This window comes from Conger conger, chromosome 6, assembly GCF_963514075.1.
Source record: "Conger conger chromosome 6, fConCon1.1, whole genome shotgun sequence".
NCBI lineage: Eukaryota > Metazoa > Chordata > Actinopteri > Anguilliformes > Congridae > Conger > Conger conger.
The window spans coordinates 29,519,784-29,544,152 of NC_083765.1; the positions used below are offsets into that span (position 1 = coordinate 29,519,784).

A 24,369-nucleotide genomic window follows, 5' to 3' on the forward strand; every position below is an offset into this window, starting at 1 on the left:
ATAAGGTGCAGGAAAAAAATAATTACTCACAGTGTACTCCTGTTCATTTTCTTATTCAACAAAAACATTATATTAACAGTCAGCATTAAAAAAAACATGATAACGTATCTACCAGCCCCACCCCCGCCCCATCAGGCAGGAATGACAGGGGTGCACAGTTATTAGGTCAAAACCTAATAAAAAATCTTAAATCCTGCTAGAAGAATAAAGGATGGGGTTTCAGTGCACATGCAGCCATTACTGCTGACAATGGAATAATTGTTCTTTTATGTAGAGACAGAGTAAAACCAAATGAGGAGATATGGAAAGTGTGCGTGCATTTGTGTGTGTGTGAGTGTGTGTGTGTGCGTATATGAGGGGGAGGGACAGAGAGCTAGAGAGAAAGGGTGAATTAATCTACACTCACTGAGCACTTTATTAGTTATTTATTAGACATCTTTTTTAGACTTATTAAGTCTTCTGCTTCTGTAACCTATGAACGTAGAGGTTTGAAGTGATGCTCTTCTGCATACCACTGTTTTAGTGTGTGGTTATTTGTGTTCCTGTCAGCTTTGACCAGGCTAGACCTTCTCCTCTGATCTCTCTCACTGACAACACATTTCTGCCCACAAAACTGCTGCTCACTGGATGTTTTTTTGTTTTTCACACCATTGCCTGGAAAACTCTAGAGACTGTTGTGTGTGAAAATCACAGGAGATCAGCAGTTACTGAGATACTCAAACCAAACTGTCTGGCACCAATTCCATTAATTCCACAATCGGAGTCACTTAAATCACATTTCTTCCCCATCCTGACATTTGGTCCGAAAAAGAGCTGAACCACTACGTCTGCATGCTTTTATGCATTTAGTTGCTGCCACATTATTGGCTGATTAAATATTTGCATTAACAAGCCGGTGTACAGGACAAGCTAATAAAGTGATCACTGAGTGAATATAAACAGGATTCTAATGGCAAAGAGACAGGGAACAGCAGATAGATGGCTTGTTTCAATTCATTTAAAAGAGGGTAGAGACAGGGAGGGAGGGGAGGGAAAGAGAGAGTGAGAGAGAGAAAGATAAAGAGAGAGAGAGAGAGAGAGAGAGAGAGAGACCAGTATAGCATGCATCATTTCTGTGTTTCATTAAAATGCTAGTTTAAGCCAGGCCCCTTTTGAATATGGAAATGTCTCAGATACTGAGACAGAGTGAGCAAGCAAGAGGGAGGGAGGGAGAGGGAGTGAGAAAGAGAGAGATGGGAAGAGGAGGAGGAGGATGAGGGGAGGAGAGAGAGAGAGCGAGAGAGAGTGCGAGAGAGAGAGAGAGCCCTGCCTGAATTGTGAGTGGCTTACGACACTCAGTGAACAGAAGGTGCTTCTGCATGCACAGCCAGAGCAGTAGTCTGCTGCGAGGGACCGATCGCTCTGCGCTTCCGAGACGCCATCCCTGCCTCCGAGCCTCACCTCTCAGCCACAGAAGAGCCAGCCGCCAGCCCCGCGACCAACCGCCGCAGCACGCACGCCAGGGAGGAGCGCCAGACCGCTAGCCGATACGCGGGGGACTGCTAACAAGGGGGAAACGACCGCAAAAGGAAAACCAGGGACCCCCCCTCCTCCCTCCCTTAAAATAAATTTTAAAAAGCTAAATCTCGAGTGCCGAATATAAAATGAGCCCCCTCGGTGGATTAAAGGCCATCAAGTTCAGTGGTCAATTCCAGTGACGGACAGTAATTTGCGTTGACAGATCGGCAGAGTCTTTAGCAGTGTGGGGAAAAAAAAAGAAAAAAAAAAGAGTTGAGGGATTTTTTTTTTCTCTTGCATTTTTTTTTTCCTCTCTCCCCTTCTCTGTGATTACCACAGCAGTCACTGCAGCGGTGCGAGGAGAGAGAGCACTGCGCTCATGCTCACAGCCCGGGGAACTCGCACTTCCCGCAAGTCCGCTGAAAGCTACTTGGATTCCTTCTTTCGCAGGCTCTTTCACGCGAGGAAAACTAAGACATTGTAAGCCTGCCAGGATCTGCTGTCCACCCAAAAAAAGGGTGGGGGGGAAGGCCGAATTTGTACCACAGTGGGGTCTTTTTTAGATTCGCACATAATTAGTGTCGGCACAAAGGGAGCTGCTGAATAGAGGTTGTCAGCCTCTGAAGGGGTGAGTAGGAATCCTTTCATATGAGATCGGTTCATGAAGGAGGCTTTTTTTTACCCCCTCTCCTCTCCTCTCACTCTCTGATATCTAACATGAGCAAAGTGACTTGCCTTTTATCAACCTTCATTATTTTATTTTCACCGTGGCAGGATTCCTCCTCCCTGTAAGTAAACACATCGCCGCGGCTACCGCTGTCGTCTCCGACGCTGCCGAGATCAAGAGGGAAAAAAAACTAGAGTGATTTCCGCCCGGGGGAGTTTATAAAATATGATGTAAAAATAATAATAATAATCTGGACGGTTCAATGGACTTTTTCTCGGCGAAACACAGGGATATTCATGCTAATGGATTTCCTCCTAATTGGTCTGTACTTGAAGTGGCTACTAAGGAAGCCCCCTGGATTGATACTGTGCGCTCTGGGAATCTTTCTGAAAATGCTGCCAGCCGTGGAGGGTGTCTGTCCCAAGCTGTGCCGCTGTGACAGCAAGCTGCTCTACTGCGAGGGGCTCAACCTGACCGACGTCCCCCGCAACCTCAGCAGCGCCACGGGCTTGTCCCTGCGGGAGAACGGCCTGTCCGAGCTGCGAGAAGGACAGTTCGCCGGGCTGGTGCAGCTCACCTGGCTCTACCTGGACCACAATGCCGTGGAGCTGGTGGAGGAGAGCGCCTTCGAGAGGCTGCGAAGGCTCAAGGAGCTGGACCTCAGCTATAACCGCATCGAGAGCCTGCCCAACGCCACCTTCAGACCCCTGCCCAATCTCCGCATCCTGGATCTATCGTACAACAGGCTGCAGGCCCTGGAGCCCGACCTGTTCCACGGCCTTAGGAAGCTTACCAATTTACACATGCGCTACAACGCCATCAAGTTCGTCCCCGTCAGGATCTTCCAGGACTGCAGGAGCATGCAGTTCCTGGACCTGGGCTTCAACCAGTTGCAGAGCCTGGCGCGAAACTCCTTCGCCGGGTTGTTTAAGCTCACCGAGCTTCACCTGGAGCACAACGAGCTGGTTAAGGTCAACCTGGCCCACTTCCCCCGCCTCATCTCCCTGCGCACCCTCTACATGCGCAGGAACAAGGCCACCATCGTGGTCAGCACCCTGGACTGGACCTGGCACTTCCTGGAGAAGATCGACTTCTCGGGCAACGACATCGAGTACATCGAGCCGCACGTCTTCGAGAGTGTGCCCAACCTGAAATCGTTGCAGCTGGATTTGAACAAGCTGACGTACATCGACCAGAGGATTTTGGACTCGTGGACCTCCCTGGAGAGCATCACCCTCTCCGGGAACCAGTGGGAGTGCGGCAGGAATGTGTGCGCCCTGGCCTCTTGGCTCAGCGGCTTCCAGGGCCAGCGGGACAGCGCCTTGCTGTGCTCCAGCCCGGACACGGCGCAGGGCGAGGACGTTCTGGACGCCGTCTACGTCTTTCAGCTGTGCGAGGACCCCTCGGATGTCACCAGCAGGCCCTATGCCTTCACCAAGGACGGGTCCAGGGGGCACGCCTACAACGTGCCCTCGAGGAACCCGTATGACCTGCAGGACGTGGAGGGCGGGGAGGTGGTGACCAGCTCTTTCACCGTGACCGTACCCAACGACGACCTGGAGAGCACCATGCAGATCCACAAGGTGGTGACGGGCACCATGGCGCTGATATTCTCCTTCCTCATCGTGGTGCTGATGCTCTACGTCTCCTGGAAGTGTTTCCCGGCCGGGGTGAGGCAGCTGAGGCAATGCCTGAGCAGCCAGAGGCGGAAACAAAAGCAGAAGCAGACCATGCAGCAAATGGCCACCATGTCTGCGCCCGAGTACTACGTCGATTACAAGCCCAACCACATCGAGGGGGCCCTGGTCATCATCAACGAGTACGGCTCCTGCACCTGCCAGCAGCAGACGTCCAGGGAGTGTGAGGTGTGACCGCACCACCATCCCACGTGCCACCACCCCCAAACCCTCCCACTCCCACCCCCTCGCCTCCACGTGGGCCTTGTAGTTTCCCCTTTCCCCCAGGGGACTACAGCGGGAGGAGGGGGTGAAGATCCCTAAAAAAAAAGCTCCACTCCGCACCGTGCTGCTCTGCTCTTTTGGGTCGGACTTCGCGTACAGACTGAGGATTTACTCCGGATCCAGACCTGCAGCTGCTAAATTTCGGGGGGGGGGGGGGACCTGTTGACTCGATGCAAATAAAACCGGGAGAGGGAAGTGGGGAAAAGGCCTGCGATGAGTGCGCTCTGGCGACAGGTGGATTATTTCAGCTTTAATGTGTCTTTTTACGTCAGGATATTCAAATTGTCTTAAAGGGACAGACGAAACACACTGTTTTTATTGTGGTTTAAAAAAAAAACAAAAAAAGAAAGAGGGGAAAGGGGGAGTTGGGGAAATCTAAATATGTGTAAAATATGTAAAAGAAGAAATGCAAGAGTGGAGGAAAAAAGAGATCCAAGCTATCCTATTTCTTTTTGTAAACTCAAAAAAATGTTTAAATAAACGAATTGCTATTCACAGTAGCCATGTCTGCAGAAGCTTTTGGAGAAGCGTGAATAACAGAGACGCAGTGGAGGGGGGAGGCGCAGGGAGGGGGTGGGGGTGGGAGCGTTGTTTCTGCGTCTCTGCAGCGTTGCTGGTGGAGGTCTAGGGGATCGTTTGAAATGCTAAGCCTCGACCAGAGACACAACAAATATCAATCTCTAATCAGTTTATCATTCACATAAGTGAGGAACAATCACCGTACTTGTTTTTGTTTATATACCCCTTTTTTCTTTTGTTTTTGGTATGTGGGCTGAACATGAATTATATTATGGTAAGAATAATAACATGCGTTTTCAGAGGAAAATCGGATTATTATTATTATATATATATATTTTGCATGCACCATCTAAATGTAAACCTAAAAGAAAATAGAGCACCTACCACCATAAGCTATTTGAATACAGGGAGGGCCTTTCATTTAGAGTCAGAATCATAAATTACATGGTGGCGTATTTAAAATGAAGTGAAAATCAGGAAAACGACATATGTATATCCGAGTCAAGATCACCCCAAATATTGAGCATTGTTTCAATGTCATAGGATACATTTTATGTGTGTGTTGTGAGTGATTGTGTGTATGTCACTGATAGCTCTGACAGTCGGTGTGTTTTGCGCTATCCGACATGTCCATGTGTGTGTGTGTGTGTGTGTGTGTGTGAGTGTGTGCACGTGTGTGATTTATAGCCCTGACGGGCAGTGTGTTTTGTGCTATCCAACGTGTGCATGTGTATGTGTGTGTGTGTGTGTGAGACTTAAAGTCCTGATGGATGGTGTGTTTTGCGCTATCTGACGTGTGCATGTGTGTGTGTATGTGTGTGAGACTGATAGCCCTGACGGACGGTGTGTTTTGTGTGTGCATGGCTGCAGAGAGCTGAGCCTCAGAGAGAAGGAGCAGACTGCTCTCTAGTGTCCTCACATCAGCAGAGTGGGAGAGGACAGCAGCTAGCCCCAAGCTCTCCTAGCCCTTCTGAGCATGCACGTTACCACACTGTCGCTAAGAAGAAGTACACGGCACAATGTGCAGGCAGAGAGAGAGAGAGAGAGAGAGAGAGAGAGAGAGAAAGAGAGGGATAGAGAGAGAGAGAAACAGAGAGAGAGAGAGAGGGGGGGGGCATATGTGCATTGCGCAAACACGTATTCTTGCATACTTTTGTAGTTGTGTGCGCACGTGTGTACCTGTGTGCAAGTTTGCACATGTGTGTGTTAAAGTGGGTATGCAATGGATCTGTGAAAAACCTTCCTGGGAAATTATTTTAAAACAATACACAAGGGATATTCTAATCCTGCATTAACTGGAAAAAAATATTTTGAAAGATACGAGATTCTGCACTATCGGTGTATTCCTTAAGGACTACTCTGCCTTGAAAGATACAGAGAGCAGTGAGAGTCCAAAACTGTGAAGGAAATGAGACGGCATTGTAAAACTCTGCAGAGTGCAGTATATTTGCTGTTCTGAAGCATAGCATCTTGTGGCTCTGATGATGACTATCTCCCGGCTTACAGAAGGGAAGGCATAGAGTCACAGTGTGATTCATACAAACAGGTTCACACACATTTTTTAAGGTATTATTCTTATCACCTAAAACAGTGCCTGTAACTGCCACCTACAAGCAGCCATCGCGACTGAAGAGATGATAAAATAGCATTTACAGCCAGAAACAGCTTCAGAAGCACACAACAATGGGTTTAAATAATAGAAAAGGACCTGGCTTTATGATGTCATGCCAGAATTTTATTTTCCTATGCAGGCTGGAACTAATTTCTGATTTTCTTATTCATGATTTAATTTTTCCCTCATCATTGAGGCAGCAGAGTTATGTTATAAAAAGAACCATGAATAATACACTAGTACACTTGCATCAGTATATACAACAGTTATACAACAGAATGTTGCAAAGATTAAATTGAAAGATTTTTTATCACAAGTATTTTTCTCTCCCTAAACAACGAGTGTGTGCAGGCTGCTTTTCCCCTCAAAAAACCCCCTTATATCTATAAGCCCGAGTCTATTATCAGTTGTTTTCATATGTTTATAGGAATATTATAGGTTCCAGGGTGAGGCCTGAGTTCCGGAAATATTGATTATTTCAAAATCTCTATGCGTTAGTGTGAATAACCAGGTGAATTTCTTGTGCTGTGTACCTGTAGCTGAACCACATAACTGTTACCTGACACTGGAGATTAAGTCTGTGAATGTCCTGTCCAGCTGTTCATGACGCTGTGCTGGGCCTTCTGATAGGCCTTTCTGTTTAATAGCGGGGGTACTTACAGAACAATGGCTCATTATTAGCATAATTAACACTACAATTAGCTTGCCACGGCCCAAGCCAAATCAATAGAGACAACAGACAGCCAGGTGAATGCACTGAATGACCCTATTCGCTCATAATATACAACATGGACTGGCTTGGATGGACAACACTGGTAGATTATTTGTCTTGAATTCTGCTATTTATTTCAGCTAATTGAACAGCAGTGCTCTGCCATCTAGTTGAAATATGCATCTGAAGAAAACCAGCTGATATTTTAACAGGACCGTTTTCAAATTTAGGTAATACAAATGGCCAGTGCAGCATGTAATTAATATTTGAAAGTCTTTTTGACAAGGAGCAGTTGTCTGAGATTGAACCATACTGTCAGAGCAAACAGGTTTCTTATGTATTTCCCCAAGCTGTGTGATAGTGTGGGGTTGCTAGGGCACTCTAAAGCAAACTGTGGGCAAACTATGCATTGGTAGGAGTGAGGGAAAGGTCACAAACTCTTAAAGTGCTTTGTCTAAACATAATAGCTTTGGATGTATGTGTGTGCGCATGTTTTCTTTTTTTTTTTTGGGGGGGGGGGTCAATTCCACTGGAAAACAAACACTCCCCTGAGGTAACTAAAGCAAGTTCAGTTTCTGATGTACTACTCTAAAACAAAGGAGGGGGTGAACACACACACACACACAAACACACAAAAAGACAATCAACAAAGTGTAACAAAGTGTAGGTATGAAAGAGGACTAAGGCTAAGGCTCAATCATAGGTGCTCGTTTTTGGAACAGTTGAATGATGGTTATCGGGAGTAAGTGTGGCACTGTTCTGTACTTCATTATGCAAGGGTTAACCATGACACCCATGAGACTGTTGGAGGAAATACTTATGCATTGCATTGCATATTCCCCATGCATAATAAAAGCAACACCCACGCATAATTAGAAGTACAGATAAGGGACTAATGTCATGCATTTATAATACTGTTTATTTATTTATTTATTTAGTTAGTTATTTTTGTCATAAGGGTGCTGCTACCATGTACTGTATTATTTACCAATGCCTATATCTTAATTGGTATGCTTATCTTATAAGCTAAATAATGCACATCTAATTGGACATCAAAGTCATCATCATCATCATCAGTCGAGGAGCAGAGACTATATTAACATTTCCCCCCAATTAACTAGGAGGAGATCCAGCATTTGAGCTTTAAAAGATTTTTTAAAAAGAATTTAAAAATAAACAATCAAGCTATATTAACATAAAAGCGGGTTAGGAGAGCTAAAGCCTATACTACTCAGTCAATTACAAACGACTGCAGACAGCCAGATACATTCATCCAAATAGCAGTTATTAAAACACGGGTTTTCTGATAAGAGAATATTGGACATTATGGCATTAGATTTGCTCAGCTATACTCAGTGATGCTGAGCGAAACGCATGCAATCGGCAGTCATGCAGGGCAGGAAATTAAACATATTACACTGCCGAATACCTTGAGCCCTCACAACCCCACAACCTCAGAAAGAGTTAGTGAAGAACAGCCAGCTCCCTAAACTACATGGGCCGGACACACATCAGTGGGCTTTGAAGACAGCTTGTCTTCCAGAGTTTATTTCTCTCCGCTCCCTAAAATCATTTCTCATTGGAGGTACTGATGATTCCAGCAGAAAGAGAGTCGCTTGCATAGCCCCGGGTTTAGAATGCTAAGAACCATCTCTAGAGATGCTAACGCCCAGCAGAACACTTCTGATGTGTGCTTTTCAGTACATAAGAAGGCATGGAGGGGCATCATAAATAGGCTAGCAAAGAGGCAACTTTCACTCAACAGAACAGGTGGATCAACATGGTACCTGGTGCTATGGAAACATGAGTGCTTACTCATGTATGTGCTTTACAATACAGTACACTACCAAAGCAAATTTCCACTCAAACAGATTTTTAGGAACAACGTGTATTTTAGAATGTTATCTCTGAAGTAATGCGTTCGACATTGAAACAAATTTAAGCATGAATAGAGCATTATGTTCTTCAATGTTCTTTCTCATAGTCACATTACCTTCCCCTGTAAGCTGGATGTGAATGATAATGTGAAGCCAGCGTCAGTCCTCTTACCCACACCAGACAACATTCTGTTGATGCCCATTGCATTATGTGCATTACAGAAATGTGTGAGAACGCATGCTCTGTACCTCAAACCGCAGCTGATCCCTGAGGTTTATATTGACAAGAAAGGACAACCCTACCCCCTTGCGGCAGTCGTCTGTACACTGCCGTGTGTAACAGTTTCACAGCACCACAGAAATAAATACTTTAAGTAGTGAATATATTTGCATTGTTTGAGTTAGTTATTGGAAGTAAAGTGCGCGCGGGCACACACAGGCAGAGAAACGGACACACACTCACACACACACATACTTATTTATGTGTTCACACATTCACTCATTCATGCATTCATTCATTCATTCATTCATTCTCAAGCTGCTAACCCCGTTATAAGTGGTCCACTGCATCAGGGACATACACTGGCCAGTGGAGCGTTCACAATTATGTTACAAATGATGTTCTGCTAAGCGGTCCTGTGGGAAAAGCATAGAGGCTATGGGACGTAGCGAGGGGCATGTCTGCTTAGGTTAATAAAACAGCAGGAAGAGCAGGAGTGACGCAGAGCAGTCCATTGGCCCGTTAGCCTTGCTCAGCAGAAGCTGGTCCACACTGTGCAGTGGGGTGTAGTTCAACCTGTCAGCCAGCGTTTCAGTAAGCACGCTGATGGCCAGGAAAATACTGCCAGCCTTTAGCAGCTAGCTGTCCTGGCTGCGTACTGGTACCTCTTCATTTTTGTGATATTCTGTCCAAGAATAAGTAAGTAAGTAAATAAATAAATAAATAAATACAACACTGAAGATAAAATTGTCTAATTGTCAATCTTAACAACACAATGTCCAAATAGAACATAAACCCCACAACTGATTGCAAAGTAAAGGTTTACATAGAGTACTGTCCAAGTCTTAGGCACCCTAGATTTCTTTACTACAAAAGTGGATGTGGTATTTCTTTCATTTTCTGCTTTAGTGTGTCACTAGAAAAGAGCAAATTTGAGATTTCCAAACAATCATTTTCCAAAACATTAAATATTACAGATAATGTTTTGTATTTCATTAAATAAAAGAACTTAGTTATAGACTACTTTTCTGATAAAGATAAGAGTTATCGAGGCTGTCAGGGATTACCTGGAGAGGCAGAGGACAGTGCGAGAACTGCAGAAGAACAGTGGCACATTCTCCCATATGTTTGGAGCAACTCAGGGCCATGCACAGCCATTTTGGGGAGCAGGGGGGGCTCAATTTAAAAAAGGGCATTCTCAACCCCCCAGCCCCATCCCCACTATTTTCACCCCAATACTGACACACAGACACTACATTCATTATCACACACTATGTTCATAATATGGCCCTGTTTTGAGTCTTCTGGTGCATAATTTCAACTTCTTCCTTAATGTCATCTCACTTTCATTCTTTTTTGGACCAAAGAAACGTATCCAGACATGTTTATGCCCTACATTATCCCCCACTAGATTACAGCAGCAATTCACATTGCCATCACACACAGTCATTGCATAGTGCGACAGATGGTTGTTGACCTACATAAATCAGGTAACAGATATAAAAAATACAGTTGAAAACAACACAAAGCACACAAGGGCACAGGGCAATCACCAAAAGTTTCAGAAGTCAGGAACTAATCAAATTTCCAATTTACCAGGAAGTGAATGCATAGGTGCATACTGCCTCCACACCCTGCCTCCAAATTAAAAGGACAGCTAACAACGGTCACTTTAATTTTTTAGAAACATTTTCGGTATTTTTGTAAGATATGTTGATGTCTGAAAAAATGAAAATGGCCAGTGTTATCCTTCAAGGTTACAACACCAATATATCCCTGTGTTGGCCTCCACTTTCAAATGTAATGAGCACACTTCACATCAATTTCGATTTCTGCATTATGGTGAGCAGAAAACAAAACAAACCAGAGAACTGTCAGACCATTATAAGAGAGTTTAACTTTAAGTTATAATGCATGATGCTAAAACTGTGGACCTGTGCATATATTATATAAAATAAAAACTATAAACACCATCCGACAAAACGGCACTCTGAGAGAGAGGGCAAAAGGGCATAGCCCTTTGTGATCTATCTGTGCATGTGCCTGAGCAACCTACCACCCGATATGTACAGTACGATGGCTGATGCAATCAACAAAATCGACAAACATTCACTTGATTTAGTTTTCAACTGCTCACCACTTTTATAGCACAACTGCTCACCACTCTGTATAGCACAACTGCTCACCACTCTGTATAGCACAACAGTTCACCACTCTGTATAGCACAACTGCTCACCACTCTGTATAGCACAACTGCTCACCACTCTGTATAGCACAACAGTTCACCACTCTGTATAGCACAACTGTTCACCACTCTGTATAGCACAACTGTTCACCACTCTGTATAGCACAACTGTTCACCACTCTGTATAGCACAACTGATCACCACTCTGTATAGCACAACTGTTCACCACTCTGTATAGCACAACTGTTCACCACTCTGTATAGCACAACTGATCACCACTCGGTATAGCACAACTGTTCACCACTCTGTATAGCACAACTGTTCACCACTCTTCATATAACAACTTCTCACCACTCTTTATCGATTTTGAAAGCATTTTTATTTTTTTTGAAAGCATATTCGCTTTGCAGGTTTTCTTTTACACGTGCCTAACATTTTTGCACAGTAATATGTGTACTGTATATAGATGAAGATATGCAATATCTACAATTTACATGTCTCATTTCAAGTTTAAATGGATAAAGGGCAAAAAAGCATTTTAGCAACATAGCATGAGCCATTTGCTCATCCACAGAATGAATTTGGTCAACTTTATGCAATGTTTTTTGTTGTCATAGAGGAAACTCATTAGCAATAGCAAATTAAGTCTGGGATACTGTTTTGACAGAGTATATACGTTTTAATCTTTTTTTCTTATTATTATTCATTACAAATGCCAAATGCCAATAATGTAATGTAATGTAATTACAAAGATGATTAATGACATAATAAGCTATACTTATTTCATATTTTAAAATAATAGAACCACACTGTAACATATGCAGCCAATGAATAAGTAAAAAAAGAAGAGAAAATCAGACTAGATTTTGTAACAAATATGTTTTTGCCATTTGCACCAAGACAGTCCATGGCCCTGCATCTTGGGAAAAGAAAATATTGAAGAATCCTGAAACCGCTACAGTGGGGAGAAGTCTGACTTGGTCTAATCGAAACAAGGCTTAAGAGTTATTCCCAGAAGAGAAAGGGTGATGCACATCAAAATAGACTGCATTTATCATTTACTGTTTATCAGATCACTGTCAGGATGAATAAAGCGCTGGGCCTTTTGCTAAACTGGCCATTTTTTCTCCCTCTGTTTTTATGGGAAGTGACTGGCGCATTTCCAGTGGCCATTGAGATTGTTTATGTAAATGAATCTGCCCTGCTTTCCTGCTGTCAGGAATGGTCAGGGATGATGTCGACGGTCTGTCCCTGGCACTGTTGGCTAGGGCTCGAGTGTGACTTTCCGGACCGTCTGTGGTGGCCATCCATTAAGACACCAACATGTCTGTCAAACTGTTGTCTTTCTCTCTCCCAAATTCCAAATTCTAATTAAAAAATGCATTATTGGCATGAAATACACTTGGCAACAAATACTGGAAAAGTCTACATGAAGAAATAATGAAATACACTAGAACATGAAGGCAAATTAATCAGAATAATTGATATATCTAACTGTGGTGACAACAACCACTATATCAGTATAATAATAATAATAATAATAATAATAATAATAATAATACATTTTAATAATAATAAAGAAAATATCTATCTTGTGTACAATATATATATATTTTTTAAAGATTTTTATCAAATATGCATATATTTTTGTCAGAAAAATACTGAAATATTGTAATGAACTTATTCTGCAGGAGTGTTTTCCATACCCTCTGAGGATCACAAACATGATTTATTCTTTCCACATAAACTTTGTATCAGCATTTCAACCATGGGGTAGCTATGGTCAAGCAACTCATATAAAGCCTGTTCTTCTGGCAGTGCAGGAAGAAGAAAAGACCAAACATCAAAACCAGCGTACGGCCAGAGAACAACAGCAGGAGGAAGGCTCCAAGTCGGGCGTCACCCTGCGAAATGAGGACGTATTGAATAACCCGCGAATAACCCCAAACTCTGAGTGAACCTTTGTATACAGATGAAGAGAGGGACCCATTCCGAAGGGGGAGCCGGTTGGTGAAACTACACAGGGTTCCTCTTTGTGTCTCTGAGAATAACAGCCTTGGTCTTGGACAGGGGGTACAGAGATAAGCAGGACGCCCTATTTGAGAGTTTTTTTTTTCTCGGCCGCAAGTCCTATATAGTTGCATAGACCAATGACAAGAGAGCCGGAGGGTTCGCCAGTGTGTGTCCTCTGCAAGTCAGCTGATTACATTCATCGCGCTCGGCAAAGATTTATGAATACTGTAGAGCCAGAAGCAGACCGATTGAGATTCTGAATAATGGGCCCCCACAAGATCGCTTTTTCAATTCCATCCCCTCCCAACAAAGAGGATGAATATAAGCATTTACCCCATGAGATTATCTACAGCGCCTGACATCAAAATATGATGGTAATTCTGTCACCGCCAAGCTCGCCGCAGAAAGCGAGATGTAAACTCAGAACCGCATCTCAAGATTCTACTCCATAAAATAAAAGAAACGTATAGCCTGGGATAAAATGGCAGTCCACAGTCTATGCTAATGGTAACACGCAGTTTTAAAGCAACACTGTAAACACGCACATACATGTGCATCCCGTTTGAATCCGGCCACTGAACATTAGCGAACACAAGCACAGCGTCAGAACAAAGGCAGTGTCATCTGCTGGTCTCCACAGGGAGCTTTCATAGCCCTCCCACCTCATCAGCCCTGCCTTTCAAATATAGATCGCTTTTACATTTTTCCATCTGAGCCAACTCAGTTGGTCACAAGCTTGGCTTGAAAGCAAACGACAACATCATAAGAGCAGAAAACTCCCCTGAAGAAACGCAAACGACAATGAGTGTTTACGCGCCGTCGTAGGGTGCAGGGGGGCATTTTGTTAGCTTTCTAGTGCTAATGCTTAAAACTTGCCGGCTCTAAATAAAAGAGAGAGAGAGGTAGCTAGCAGAGGCGGAGGTTTCGCTCACTTGTTCTCAGAAAAGCCCCAGGATTTTAATGTGCGACTGAACTATGGGCCAGTCAGAGAGAAGCCTGTTCTGCAGACGTGAAGGAAGGAAAAACAGGAATCAGCACTGTGAGTGCCTAATGAAACAATGCAACAATTGCCTCGTGCTGGTGAGACAATGAGCACAAATTAGCGGGTGGGAGTAAAGAACTCTGGGTAATGAGTCTTGAGCTCTCCCTCCCACCCCTCAACACGTCTTTACTACCAACACAGCTACAGTGAAACGCAGCTTCTAAAGGCTAGCCAGCTGTGTCCAAAAGCTCAATGCTTGCGGTGAGGTTTCGATAGCGTGCCACATCTCATTTGGACTTAAGACTCTGCTGTGAAGTCCAACAATCTGCCTTTCGATTTTAATTATGTTGTACAATCATTTTGGTGTTTTGAGACGCCAACAGCAACAGTGGCAACAGTTGCAGAGAGACAGGGTCTGTTGTGTTTATGCCCACACACACATGTATCACACCTAATGAGGAAAGGTATAGAGAAGAGAATATCTAATAATGAAAACTTTACTTCAGCTCTACTTAATGAATTGCAGCATGACATGTTTAAAATAAATGGAACTGAAAGGAGGGTGGAAGCTGAAAGAGAGAAAAAGTGGGCATCTAGCAACTGCAATACAATTCCAGCCAAGGACACAGACAGCATGCAAAGAAAGAAAATTGCCATGTGATTTTAATAAATTATCTTATCTTAGACTCTCTATGCAGGGTGCCGAATGCTTGGTACAGTAGCACAATAAGCCACCGTGTTCCACCAGCTCAATCTTTTCAAATCCTTTTCAAAACCTTGCATTACTGCACCACCACTTTCACAAGTACTACTTTCACCTTTTTGAAATCTCAGGAAATATATATGGTCATTTTCATTATAAAACCACTGCAATATTTTAATATCACAAGCAATATTTTGTACATCAACTGCTTGTGGTCAATAATCAGGCACAGCATTAATCAGTCTGATATAAGATGTAAATCAACTTTATGATTGCATTTTCTATGGCTTACTGAGCACAGGAAATTGTTAATATGCCTGCTAGAAAATGATCTGCTGAAGGATTTTATTTGCTGGGACTCAATGAAGCAGATGCTATCTTTAAGCTACAGTATCTCAAGCTTCCAATTATGGATCTGACCATGCCACGGAACGCTAAACAAAAAAACACAGTAAATATATCCAATGAACTAAGACCTTGAGGTATAAAGAAATAAATAAAAGAAGAATATAAATAATAAAATGTAAAAAAGTGGGAAAACCTATATAAAACACACGGTTTGTGAGGAATGTGTGAGACTGCCAAAGCGTGCTGCGAGCTCCAAGGACGTGAAATAGTAAGGTCAGGATCAAACACGCACTGCATGCAGAACGAGCCCTGCACTCGAGGGACACAGCCAGGCAGGCTCATCCACCCATCCACAGCTCAGCTGCAACTTCCACCCCTATTCCACTGACAATGGAGCTCAATAAAGAAATGAAAGGGCCTTTAACAGAACACGTGCGGGTACCTGCATTTCTCCTGCTCTTATACCACGCTGCTTTATCCATACTTCCACCCACTCGTCTATGCCCCAGTAGAGTCACCTACAGAACGCCGAACATCCACACCTCGCTCCCTCCCCCGTCTCTCGCTTTCCTTCTCTCTCTGTGTGCATGCATGTGTGTGTGTGTGTGTGTGTGTGTGTGTGTGTGTGTGTATATACATATGCGTCTGCGTGTGTACAGTAAGTTTGTGTTATTGTAAGAGTAAGATACATTTACACTGTTTTCTCCTGAAAGACTTGGGGTGAAGATTGCAGCTTTACACAGTGTCTGGCACCATAACAAACAGATTCAAAACCCCTTTTTCATAAAACCCAGACAATGTTTCTGTACACAGAATATTTTGTTCAAAGAGTTTCTTCAAAGGCCTCTATTGTCAATTGTACGTCTGACAAGGCTAACTGCGTTAGGGGCACATTGAAAGACACAGGATGCAAGGGGTATTTCAGAAGAATTTCACCCAACAGTGCCAGGCACTGCAAATGCCAGTTCCATCACTGGCAAGATTCGACTGATGAATAGTATTTATTTTTTTATTTTCTTGTTATCTTGGAAAGCAAATGAAAAGAAGCTTTGAAAAACTCTTAGCAATATCAATGCCATAACTGTGGGCACCAGGCTTTGCACAATGGTGTTACAGAGTAATTAAAGTTACCATGATTACCTTGAAACCAAAATCACACTAGGTGAATTGAAAGGCAGATAGATACATGCCTTCTACAGAAGCTAGCAGATGTTAAATGCTCTGTTTAGCTTTTCTCTGGGAGGCAGCGGTGTTTGTGGTTGTATTTTTTACTTTATTAAAGGGTGTTAAATTAGTGTTAGTTCAATCAGCATTAATGAAGCCCAGTGGGTTGAGTTGGCCAGCGATGAAAAGCTACTTAATGAAACTATGTGGTGGTCCCACATGGCTACATATATCTTGCTGCTCTACTCGACGGTGTAGCTCTTCATTCAGGGAGAATGAGCTCTTCACAGCGCACACCTCCAGGGACCATGGTGCACTTTTAATTTGACACGGCAAACTCGAGAGGCACCAGCGAGCCGTCAAGTCTGTCAACGGTGGAGATAAATTAAGACAGATTCTCTAGAAAATACAAGAAAACAAACAGATAAAGATGAGGCTAATCTTGTGCGACTTCTCACCAGCATCTCCTTTGAACTGAAAGATTAAAAAATAATAATAATAATCTGCTGCCCTTTTATTGGATTTAGAGTTCTGTTTTCCAAATACTCTGAATTGCCTTGAATTGCACAATTGCTATAATAATGTCCTTAAGTGTAGCATCACAAGGCCTGCATCACTAGAAATGCTGAAGGAAAAGCAATGGACTTTGAGGGGAAAAAAATCAAATAATAAATCAAATAAAACTAGATGGTGACCAGAACAAGTATCGCCCAAGGCCAGCTGTATCTTCCTCATAAGAAGTAGAAGTGGAATGCGCAGACACAAGAGTGCAAAGTACAGTTTTTACTTGGTCTCCATTTAAGGAGGTGTTTTTCAGGAGTATTTTTTGGGAGAAGGAGTTCAAAGTGCAAAGATTGGCGGAGGCAACACGACCTTGAGAAAGATGCGCCGCAATCGAGGCATACAAAAAACCCAGTGTCACAAACACACACTGCAGGAGAAAAACTAAACAAAACAAAAACAGCTCTTATCACTGAGAATCTGTCAGGCCAGGTCCTGACACACCATCGATTATATCACTTTCCAATAAGCATGAAAACCTATCATTTCAGAGGGCACACTAAAGAAGTTTATTGAAGTGCATTTTACTGTCCTTTAGACCCCTGTTACTAAGCAACGATGCATTGTTTGAAGATGTTGGAAGGTCAATGACACTTTTTAACAAGATAAAATGCAAAAATAAATGGGGGAGTGTTTGCAGTGGAAGAAAAGGGAGAAAGTTGGAAAATATAATAATAAACAAGCAAAAAATGGCTTAACCTCAGAGGTAAATTATCAAAGAGGCTTCCCAAAGAACAGTGTAAAAGATAGGCCTTTATATATATAAAAAATCGTAATCATTCAATCGTGGTTTTAATAGCCAGTCCATCTCCTCTGGCATAAAAATGATGAAACCATAAAAGTCATATAATTAATTTGAACTGTAAATAAATCAAAGAAATCACAAACCACACACATACATGCTGAACATTAGTGTAGTGTAAATTGGTGTCTTGTCCCCTCCGAAGCAAATTGTCTTCATTAGGTCTGGATTTCAAACATTAACAGTTATTGACAAAATAGAGAGAAAATGAAACCGCAACTCAGGAACACACCAGACTAGTGACCTTTAAAAAGCAATACACTTTCCACAACTGAGTGAACTGACCCCAAGATGAATGAATAACTCCAATAGAAATAGCAGAACCACAAAGGCCACTATTGTGCCCCATACATTTACTTATTGTGCTCCATGAATTTGCATTTGGCTCCTTATTTAAGCAGACTAGACGTTAAAATTTCATTTATTGCATAGCCTGAAGCGAAGCTGGAATCACTAATTACAGCAAGTCTTCCTCACTGTCTAGAGCCAGTGTTTCTATGCTAAAAGATTATGTTTAACACAAATACAGTATTTTAGCTATGTTAGCAAATATGGATGTGATAAAGATGTAGTGTTGCTATCTGTACTATACATATTTTCTGTGCAGCTGTTCTGTTGTGGATAACTAATTGAACCTGCATGTAGCCTTGTGTAAGTCTGCCCAGGGATGGTAAATTAAGGTATGGTGTTAGCCACAGTATCACCGATATGATACACAAAATGTGTTAACACATATGCTAAACACTGCACGCAATCCATTTCAAATGAAATAATGTAAAAAATAAAGCTTGGTGTTGACGCTACTGTACGAGATGAAAAACATATTTTTAAGGCTCATTCGGGCGGTCTGTTGGGAAACAAGCCTGTCTAACGATGAAGCATTCGCAGCAGGGCACCACAGAGCCGGCCTGCCTGGTTTCGCCTCCATGACTCCAGCTTTCATCCTCCTCTATCAATCAGAGGTGAGCCCTCTGAAGTGAGGTCACACACACAAAAGCTGCCTGCTTTTCACTCCAGCATGAAACTGCTGGATACAAACAGATACACACTTACAAACACACACACACACACACACAAATGCACACACACGCACATGCGCACACACACACGCATGCACACATACACACACACACACACACACACGCATACACACATATACACTCACACTCACAAACCCTGCCTGCTTTACACTGCAGGTGCAAATAGATGCAAACAGATACACACACACGTGCATGCACACACACACACGCACACACACACGCACGCACACACACACACACACACACACACACACACCAAGAGGAGTCAGCAGATCACATTACCTGCTTCCAATATTCATCAGTGACTACATTACCAGGCACCCCAACACTCCAAATTCCACACTCTTGCCTCATTGCCAGGGGCAACATAACATAGCTCCTCCCAGGGAGCAGTATCCTTACTTTCTAGCCAGAATGAAAACCCCCAGAATGGTTACAAAATGGCTGAAGAGATGTTAAGATTGGTTTACAGTCTCTTCAGCTATAAAGGTTATCTGAATTCAGGTACAGACACAGAGGTGATGCATCCCCCACCCCCTCATATTTTTGTGGTATGATATCATAAATTCCTCCTCTGGAATGGGGACACATAAACCTATTGAGCAGTTTCATTTTCCTCTCTACAACAGAGCACCCTTTTCACATTGCATCACCACAAATAAACTGCGAAGGATGTTACCACTATAATGAGGACAAACACATGTAAACCATCGATTGACACAGTATCATAAAAAAGAGAAAATGCTGCAGTTAGTTCATTAGTTCATATCGCGGCAGAAACCTAGTCACATCCAAATATAGAATGGACCATTCTTAAGTTTAATGTAAATCTTGTATTAATGGACCCCTGGATTGACCCCTGCCTGAAGACCTATGCTTATCTTCCCCCTCAGTATTGCAGTTGAACAGGAAGAAAATGCTTTTATTTCTCTGCAAAAAGTCAGGGAGAAATGTCACCTCCATGGATGAGGTATGTAAACGTGGTTTATAAATGTGTTGTTAATGTGAGTTCATAAAGCATATTTCTTCAAGAGATTTTTTTCTGAATTCATGTAATGTTATGTAACTCCTCGGGTCGGTATGTTTTTTTTTGCATTCATTCCATTTTTAACAGTGCAAATTTCAATCACTATGGTAACAGGATATACTGTTTCAAAGCATTAAAACTCATGGTTCTATCTGTATAACCTATTTTAAGATGCAATTGCTTTAGCGACAACAGTTCCTTATTTTGTAACATGTGGGTGGCAAAACAAGCATGGAGGGTCTTCTCAGCATGTTGGAAACCAATATACTACACAAAATAAGGTAATGTCAGTGTCCTTTTCATAGCAAGGGTCAAGCGAACTAGTTGCATAATAATGCAGTCCTAAAAACGTGCTAACTTTGAGTAATGTCCATAGAATGTCCATTGTTTACCTAGAACTTCTCTGGAGGGATCATCATTGTTGTCCGTTTCGCCATTGCAAACTTCTACTTGTACATATGAATGCTATTACCTACATTTTGTATAGGCTCTCTGGAACAAGACCCCACTTACACTCCAGCTGACTGCATGCTAAACTTCTCTGACCAGTATCAGTAATCCTGTTGCACAGTAAATGCATTCATGCGCAAACAAAACAGTATAACTTCAGCTGAACCTAGAACCGGCTAGTGGTATGGTATTGAACTGAGAAGGATTTTAGCTAATGACATTACATTTGCAGTGGTGTATAGTTTGTTTGCTTGTGTAATGAAACAGTCGCATTTTGAATACACACGCTGAGGCTACGCTTCTGCAAAAACTGTTCTTGAGATTTTATGGCCAAAAAGGTTGATGTTTTACAATACATTTGCGATGCCTAGGTCTAAATAGAGGGCTTCCTTTGGGAGACTTCCAAGGAATCTCTCGTCTCTAGCCTCCTGAGTATTCTGGAGTGAATATTTCTGAGGAAGACAGTGAAAACACTTTTGACTCTACAAAGGAGGGAATTTTAATTGCCGTGACCACATTTTATCAGTGGGGGCAAGTGGAAACAAGTGAATAAAAAATATTGTATACTTTAGTGAGCAAAATACAGTATTTTACACAGTTTCATGTGTCCTTTTGGAGTCTCCGAATGTCCTTTTTGGAAAACTACCTAGCTTAGAAAAGAATATGCAGAATACTCATTTTTCGTGATACTGTCATCAAATTTGGAAAGAGATTTGTCCAGTATTTTGGCTGTGGCTCCATTGTGTTTCTAAGTGTGCCAGGCACTGGCACAATAATCTGTATCCACTGAAACACAGAAAATCTTTTCAGTGAGAAAAAAAACTTCCACTTCCACAGTGTTTTGAGCTTCTGGAACTTTGATTAAGTAATATTTAAAGTAATAGGCTAGGCGACATCCTGCTTTTTGCGGATGACATGGTTCTGCTGGCTTCATCGGACCGTGACCTTCAGCACGCACTGGAGCGGTTTGCAGCCGAGTGTGAAGTGGCCAGGATGAGAGTCAGCACCTCCAAGTCCGAGGCCATGGTTCTCTGCCGGGAAACGGTGGATTGCTCCCTCCGGGTTGGGAACGAGTCTTTGCCCCAAGTGAAGGCGTTCTGGTATCTTGGTCTGATCTGATCAGGATGCCTCCCGGGTGCCTCCTTCTGGAGGTTTTCCGGGATCGTCCAACTGGGCGGAGACCTCGAGGTAGACCCAGAACCCGCTGGAAAGATTATATATCTCTCCTGGTCTGGGAACGCTTCGGGATCCCCCAGGAGGAGCTGGAATGCGTTGCTGGGGAGAGGGACGCCTGGAATACCTGGCTTTGCCTACTGCCACTGCGACCCGACTCCGGATAAGCGGGTGATGATGGATGGATGGATGGATGGCTAGGTGACAGCAGCAGAAGACCAATTCATCTAAAAAATAAGTCTAATAAATACCTAATTAAGTGCTCACAGAGTGTATGTCCAGTATTTATCCTTACAGATACAGATTTATAGGTCTTAAAGGTACAATAGGTAATTTCGGACTTCTAACGGTCAAGAGATGAATAGAGATGAATAGCAGCAACAACCACTACACTGTTTATCCTTTCCCCTTCTCTATAAACGTTCTGATGTTGAAACGCCATTGGCTGTGGCAATTAGAACCAATTTTCAACCAATGAGCTTGAATTATTGTACAGCTAAACAATGTTTTGGTACAGAGTGTCGGGCCATCAACGGTATATTTTGAAACCCGAATATAAACACAGGCACAGGGTGAGTCAACTTGTCAGTAAGCCTTTTTCTATGATAGGAAGGGATTTACAATGGTCTTCTAACAAAGTTTTAATATAAAAATCTTACCTATTGTACCATTAAAACTATTTTCTACAATTGGGACATTGTTCAATTGTTGAATCACGACTGATTTCTAGTGGCACAATGTGAGCATAGCTCAGTAGAGAGGAGAACATATAACAAATACGATCCTCGTGAACTCGACCTCCAGGCACCAATGCTGTGGTGAGTGGAGATACAAAGAGTTCTGTGCCCAGTTTTAAACAAGCTATACATCACTGGCTCTTATCTATCTGCACTTTCTGGACTTTCTCTTACGGTCGAGCAGTGTGCAAGAAAACACAGAACTTCAGCGGCGCTTAAAAGACCAATTCATCATCTCGCTACATTCGCTCTGTCCATCCTTTCATACAGTGCTTAGTTTGCAAAAGTACCAGTATGAAGTATGCTTCATACTGCAAACTGATGGCCATGGGCTGATTGCTGGCACAATAACATACTGTGCAAAAACGTAGCCCTCATTGGGCACATGAGCACTGACTGCACGCTAATCGTGTCTCTTGCTCTGCAGTGCAGCCAGCAAGGACTATGGTTCCGAACCCACCAGAGACATAGCCCTGTCATATAGAACTGTATTGTGCCCATGTTGGAATGTTAGTAATGGTCATACAGAGTATCAGAATAGAACGAATAATACTTTTATTCATCAACAAGATGATATGGTTATGATGTACATACTGTAGAAGTTAACTCTCAGAAGTTAAAGTTACGTAACTTTTCCCAGTCTTGTAGAATTCATTCTCTGTTTGCCTGTCAGGCAGAGTGACAAGTGAAATATATTGCATTTCGGTATTCAGGGCTTTCTACATCGCTTCAAATCAACAAATGTTTGAACATTGCAGGAGCCAGATGTTCTGGACCAAAATATAGTTTTCAGTGGGCATTTTCATTTAGTTTATTCATTATGTATTAACCTTACACAATTTTCATCAAAGCATGTCCCTTGAATTTGAATGTGAGCAGTTGTCAAATCATGATATTTGGCATTGTGTTTCAGTACATTAAGATTGTAACTATCTTTATTTTATTTATACTCTTAGTTATTGTCTTATCACCTGTTTGCATTCTAAATTACAGTGCTGCATAATTATATTCTGTCATTTAGAACCCTGCTAAACTAGAATTTGGGCTTTGTGAGAAGCATAACAATTATCTGCAAATGTTTAGTTAGCACATTTATAGTCACAGCCAACACGTCTGCTGGAAGTTCACTTTTTGCTGAAAATAGTTCATACTTTTTGTGCTTCATTATTCGGACAAATATCTAAATACCTAGAATTATTGCTGAAGTACAAGCTGACAGTGTATTTAAAAGGACACGCTGATCCTGTACCATAGCTTCATATTACACGGGCCGCTGCAGTTTGGCCATCGCCCCGCGGGTCTTCCACCCGAGGAAGCACAGCGGCAGCCGAGCCGGACGTGCTGGCACTGCAGAGGTCCTTCAGCACGGAAGGGAAGAGATTTACACCCACACACACCGGCCCTTTGCACTCCGAGTCCATCAAACATTCATAATGAGTGTCAGTCAGAGGTACAGCCCTGCCCGATAAGCGTCCACCCGGTCTGAGGGGGCGGCTTGGCTGGTGGGGGGAGAACGGGGCATGTGCATGGCCTGTTAAGCCCTAAAAGGACGAGGCTGAGAGTCAGGAGAGGGGGGAAAAAACAGCGAAGCGAATTCTCATTTGTGTTCTTATTGCTTTGCCGTGACTTTTGCCTCTTCGTGTTCCGCCGTGACTCTGCCTGCCTCGGTCTGCGGGGGTGTCACGCTCGCCCTTTCCCCCGCAGTGCACCCCTCTCCGTCACCGGGCCGCAGGAAGCAGGACGCGGCGGGTTCTTTATTGTGTTTGAAAACAAGGCTGCGTCTAATACGCTTCTCTGCGGCACTGAGGGTGATGGATATCAGCGTGGTGAGTGGGATAATTCAACAGAGGAAGCCGTGCTGACAGGTTTGCTGGTGTTGCAGATCCATACTGTACTCTGGTCTGCGCCCCGTGATATTTACTGTTTTTGTTAGCACACATCTTCTACTGTCAGGCGTGGAGAAAATGACAAAATAGCACAGAGAAAAACTGAAGGCAAAAAAAAGAAAAAAAAAGCACACAATAAAGGATAAAATTAACCTAGCCAAAAGCATGCACACATACAGTATCAAGAATACTACATACTGTAGCAGTAAATCACTGCCATGGCTCAAGAAGGC

The 24,369-nt window shown here is 42.9% G+C and overlaps 2 protein-coding genes across 3 annotated transcripts in view; one reads left to right on the forward strand and one right to left on the reverse strand.

Moving 5' to 3' along the window:
• ctnna2 (catenin (cadherin-associated protein), alpha 2) overlaps nucleotides 1-24,369 on the reverse strand; it is a 390,077-nt gene that overhangs the window by 107,739 nt on the left and 257,969 nt on the right. The window lies entirely within an intron of this gene.
• Nucleotides 1,356-4,625, forward strand: lrrtm1 (leucine rich repeat transmembrane neuronal 1). The gene has a single exon (XM_061246146.1). It carries the CDS (start codon nucleotides 2,461-2,463, stop codon nucleotides 4,033-4,035), a length of 1,575 nt encoding a protein of 524 aa, XP_061102130.1. The 5' UTR covers nucleotides 1,356-2,460; the 3' UTR covers nucleotides 4,036-4,625.

Bases quoted from the DNA above. Each gene is read 5' to 3' on its own strand.
- lrrtm1 (XM_061246146.1), top strand. From the start codon at position 2,461: ATGCTAATGGATTTCCTCCTAATTGGTCTGTACTTGAAGTGGCTACTA.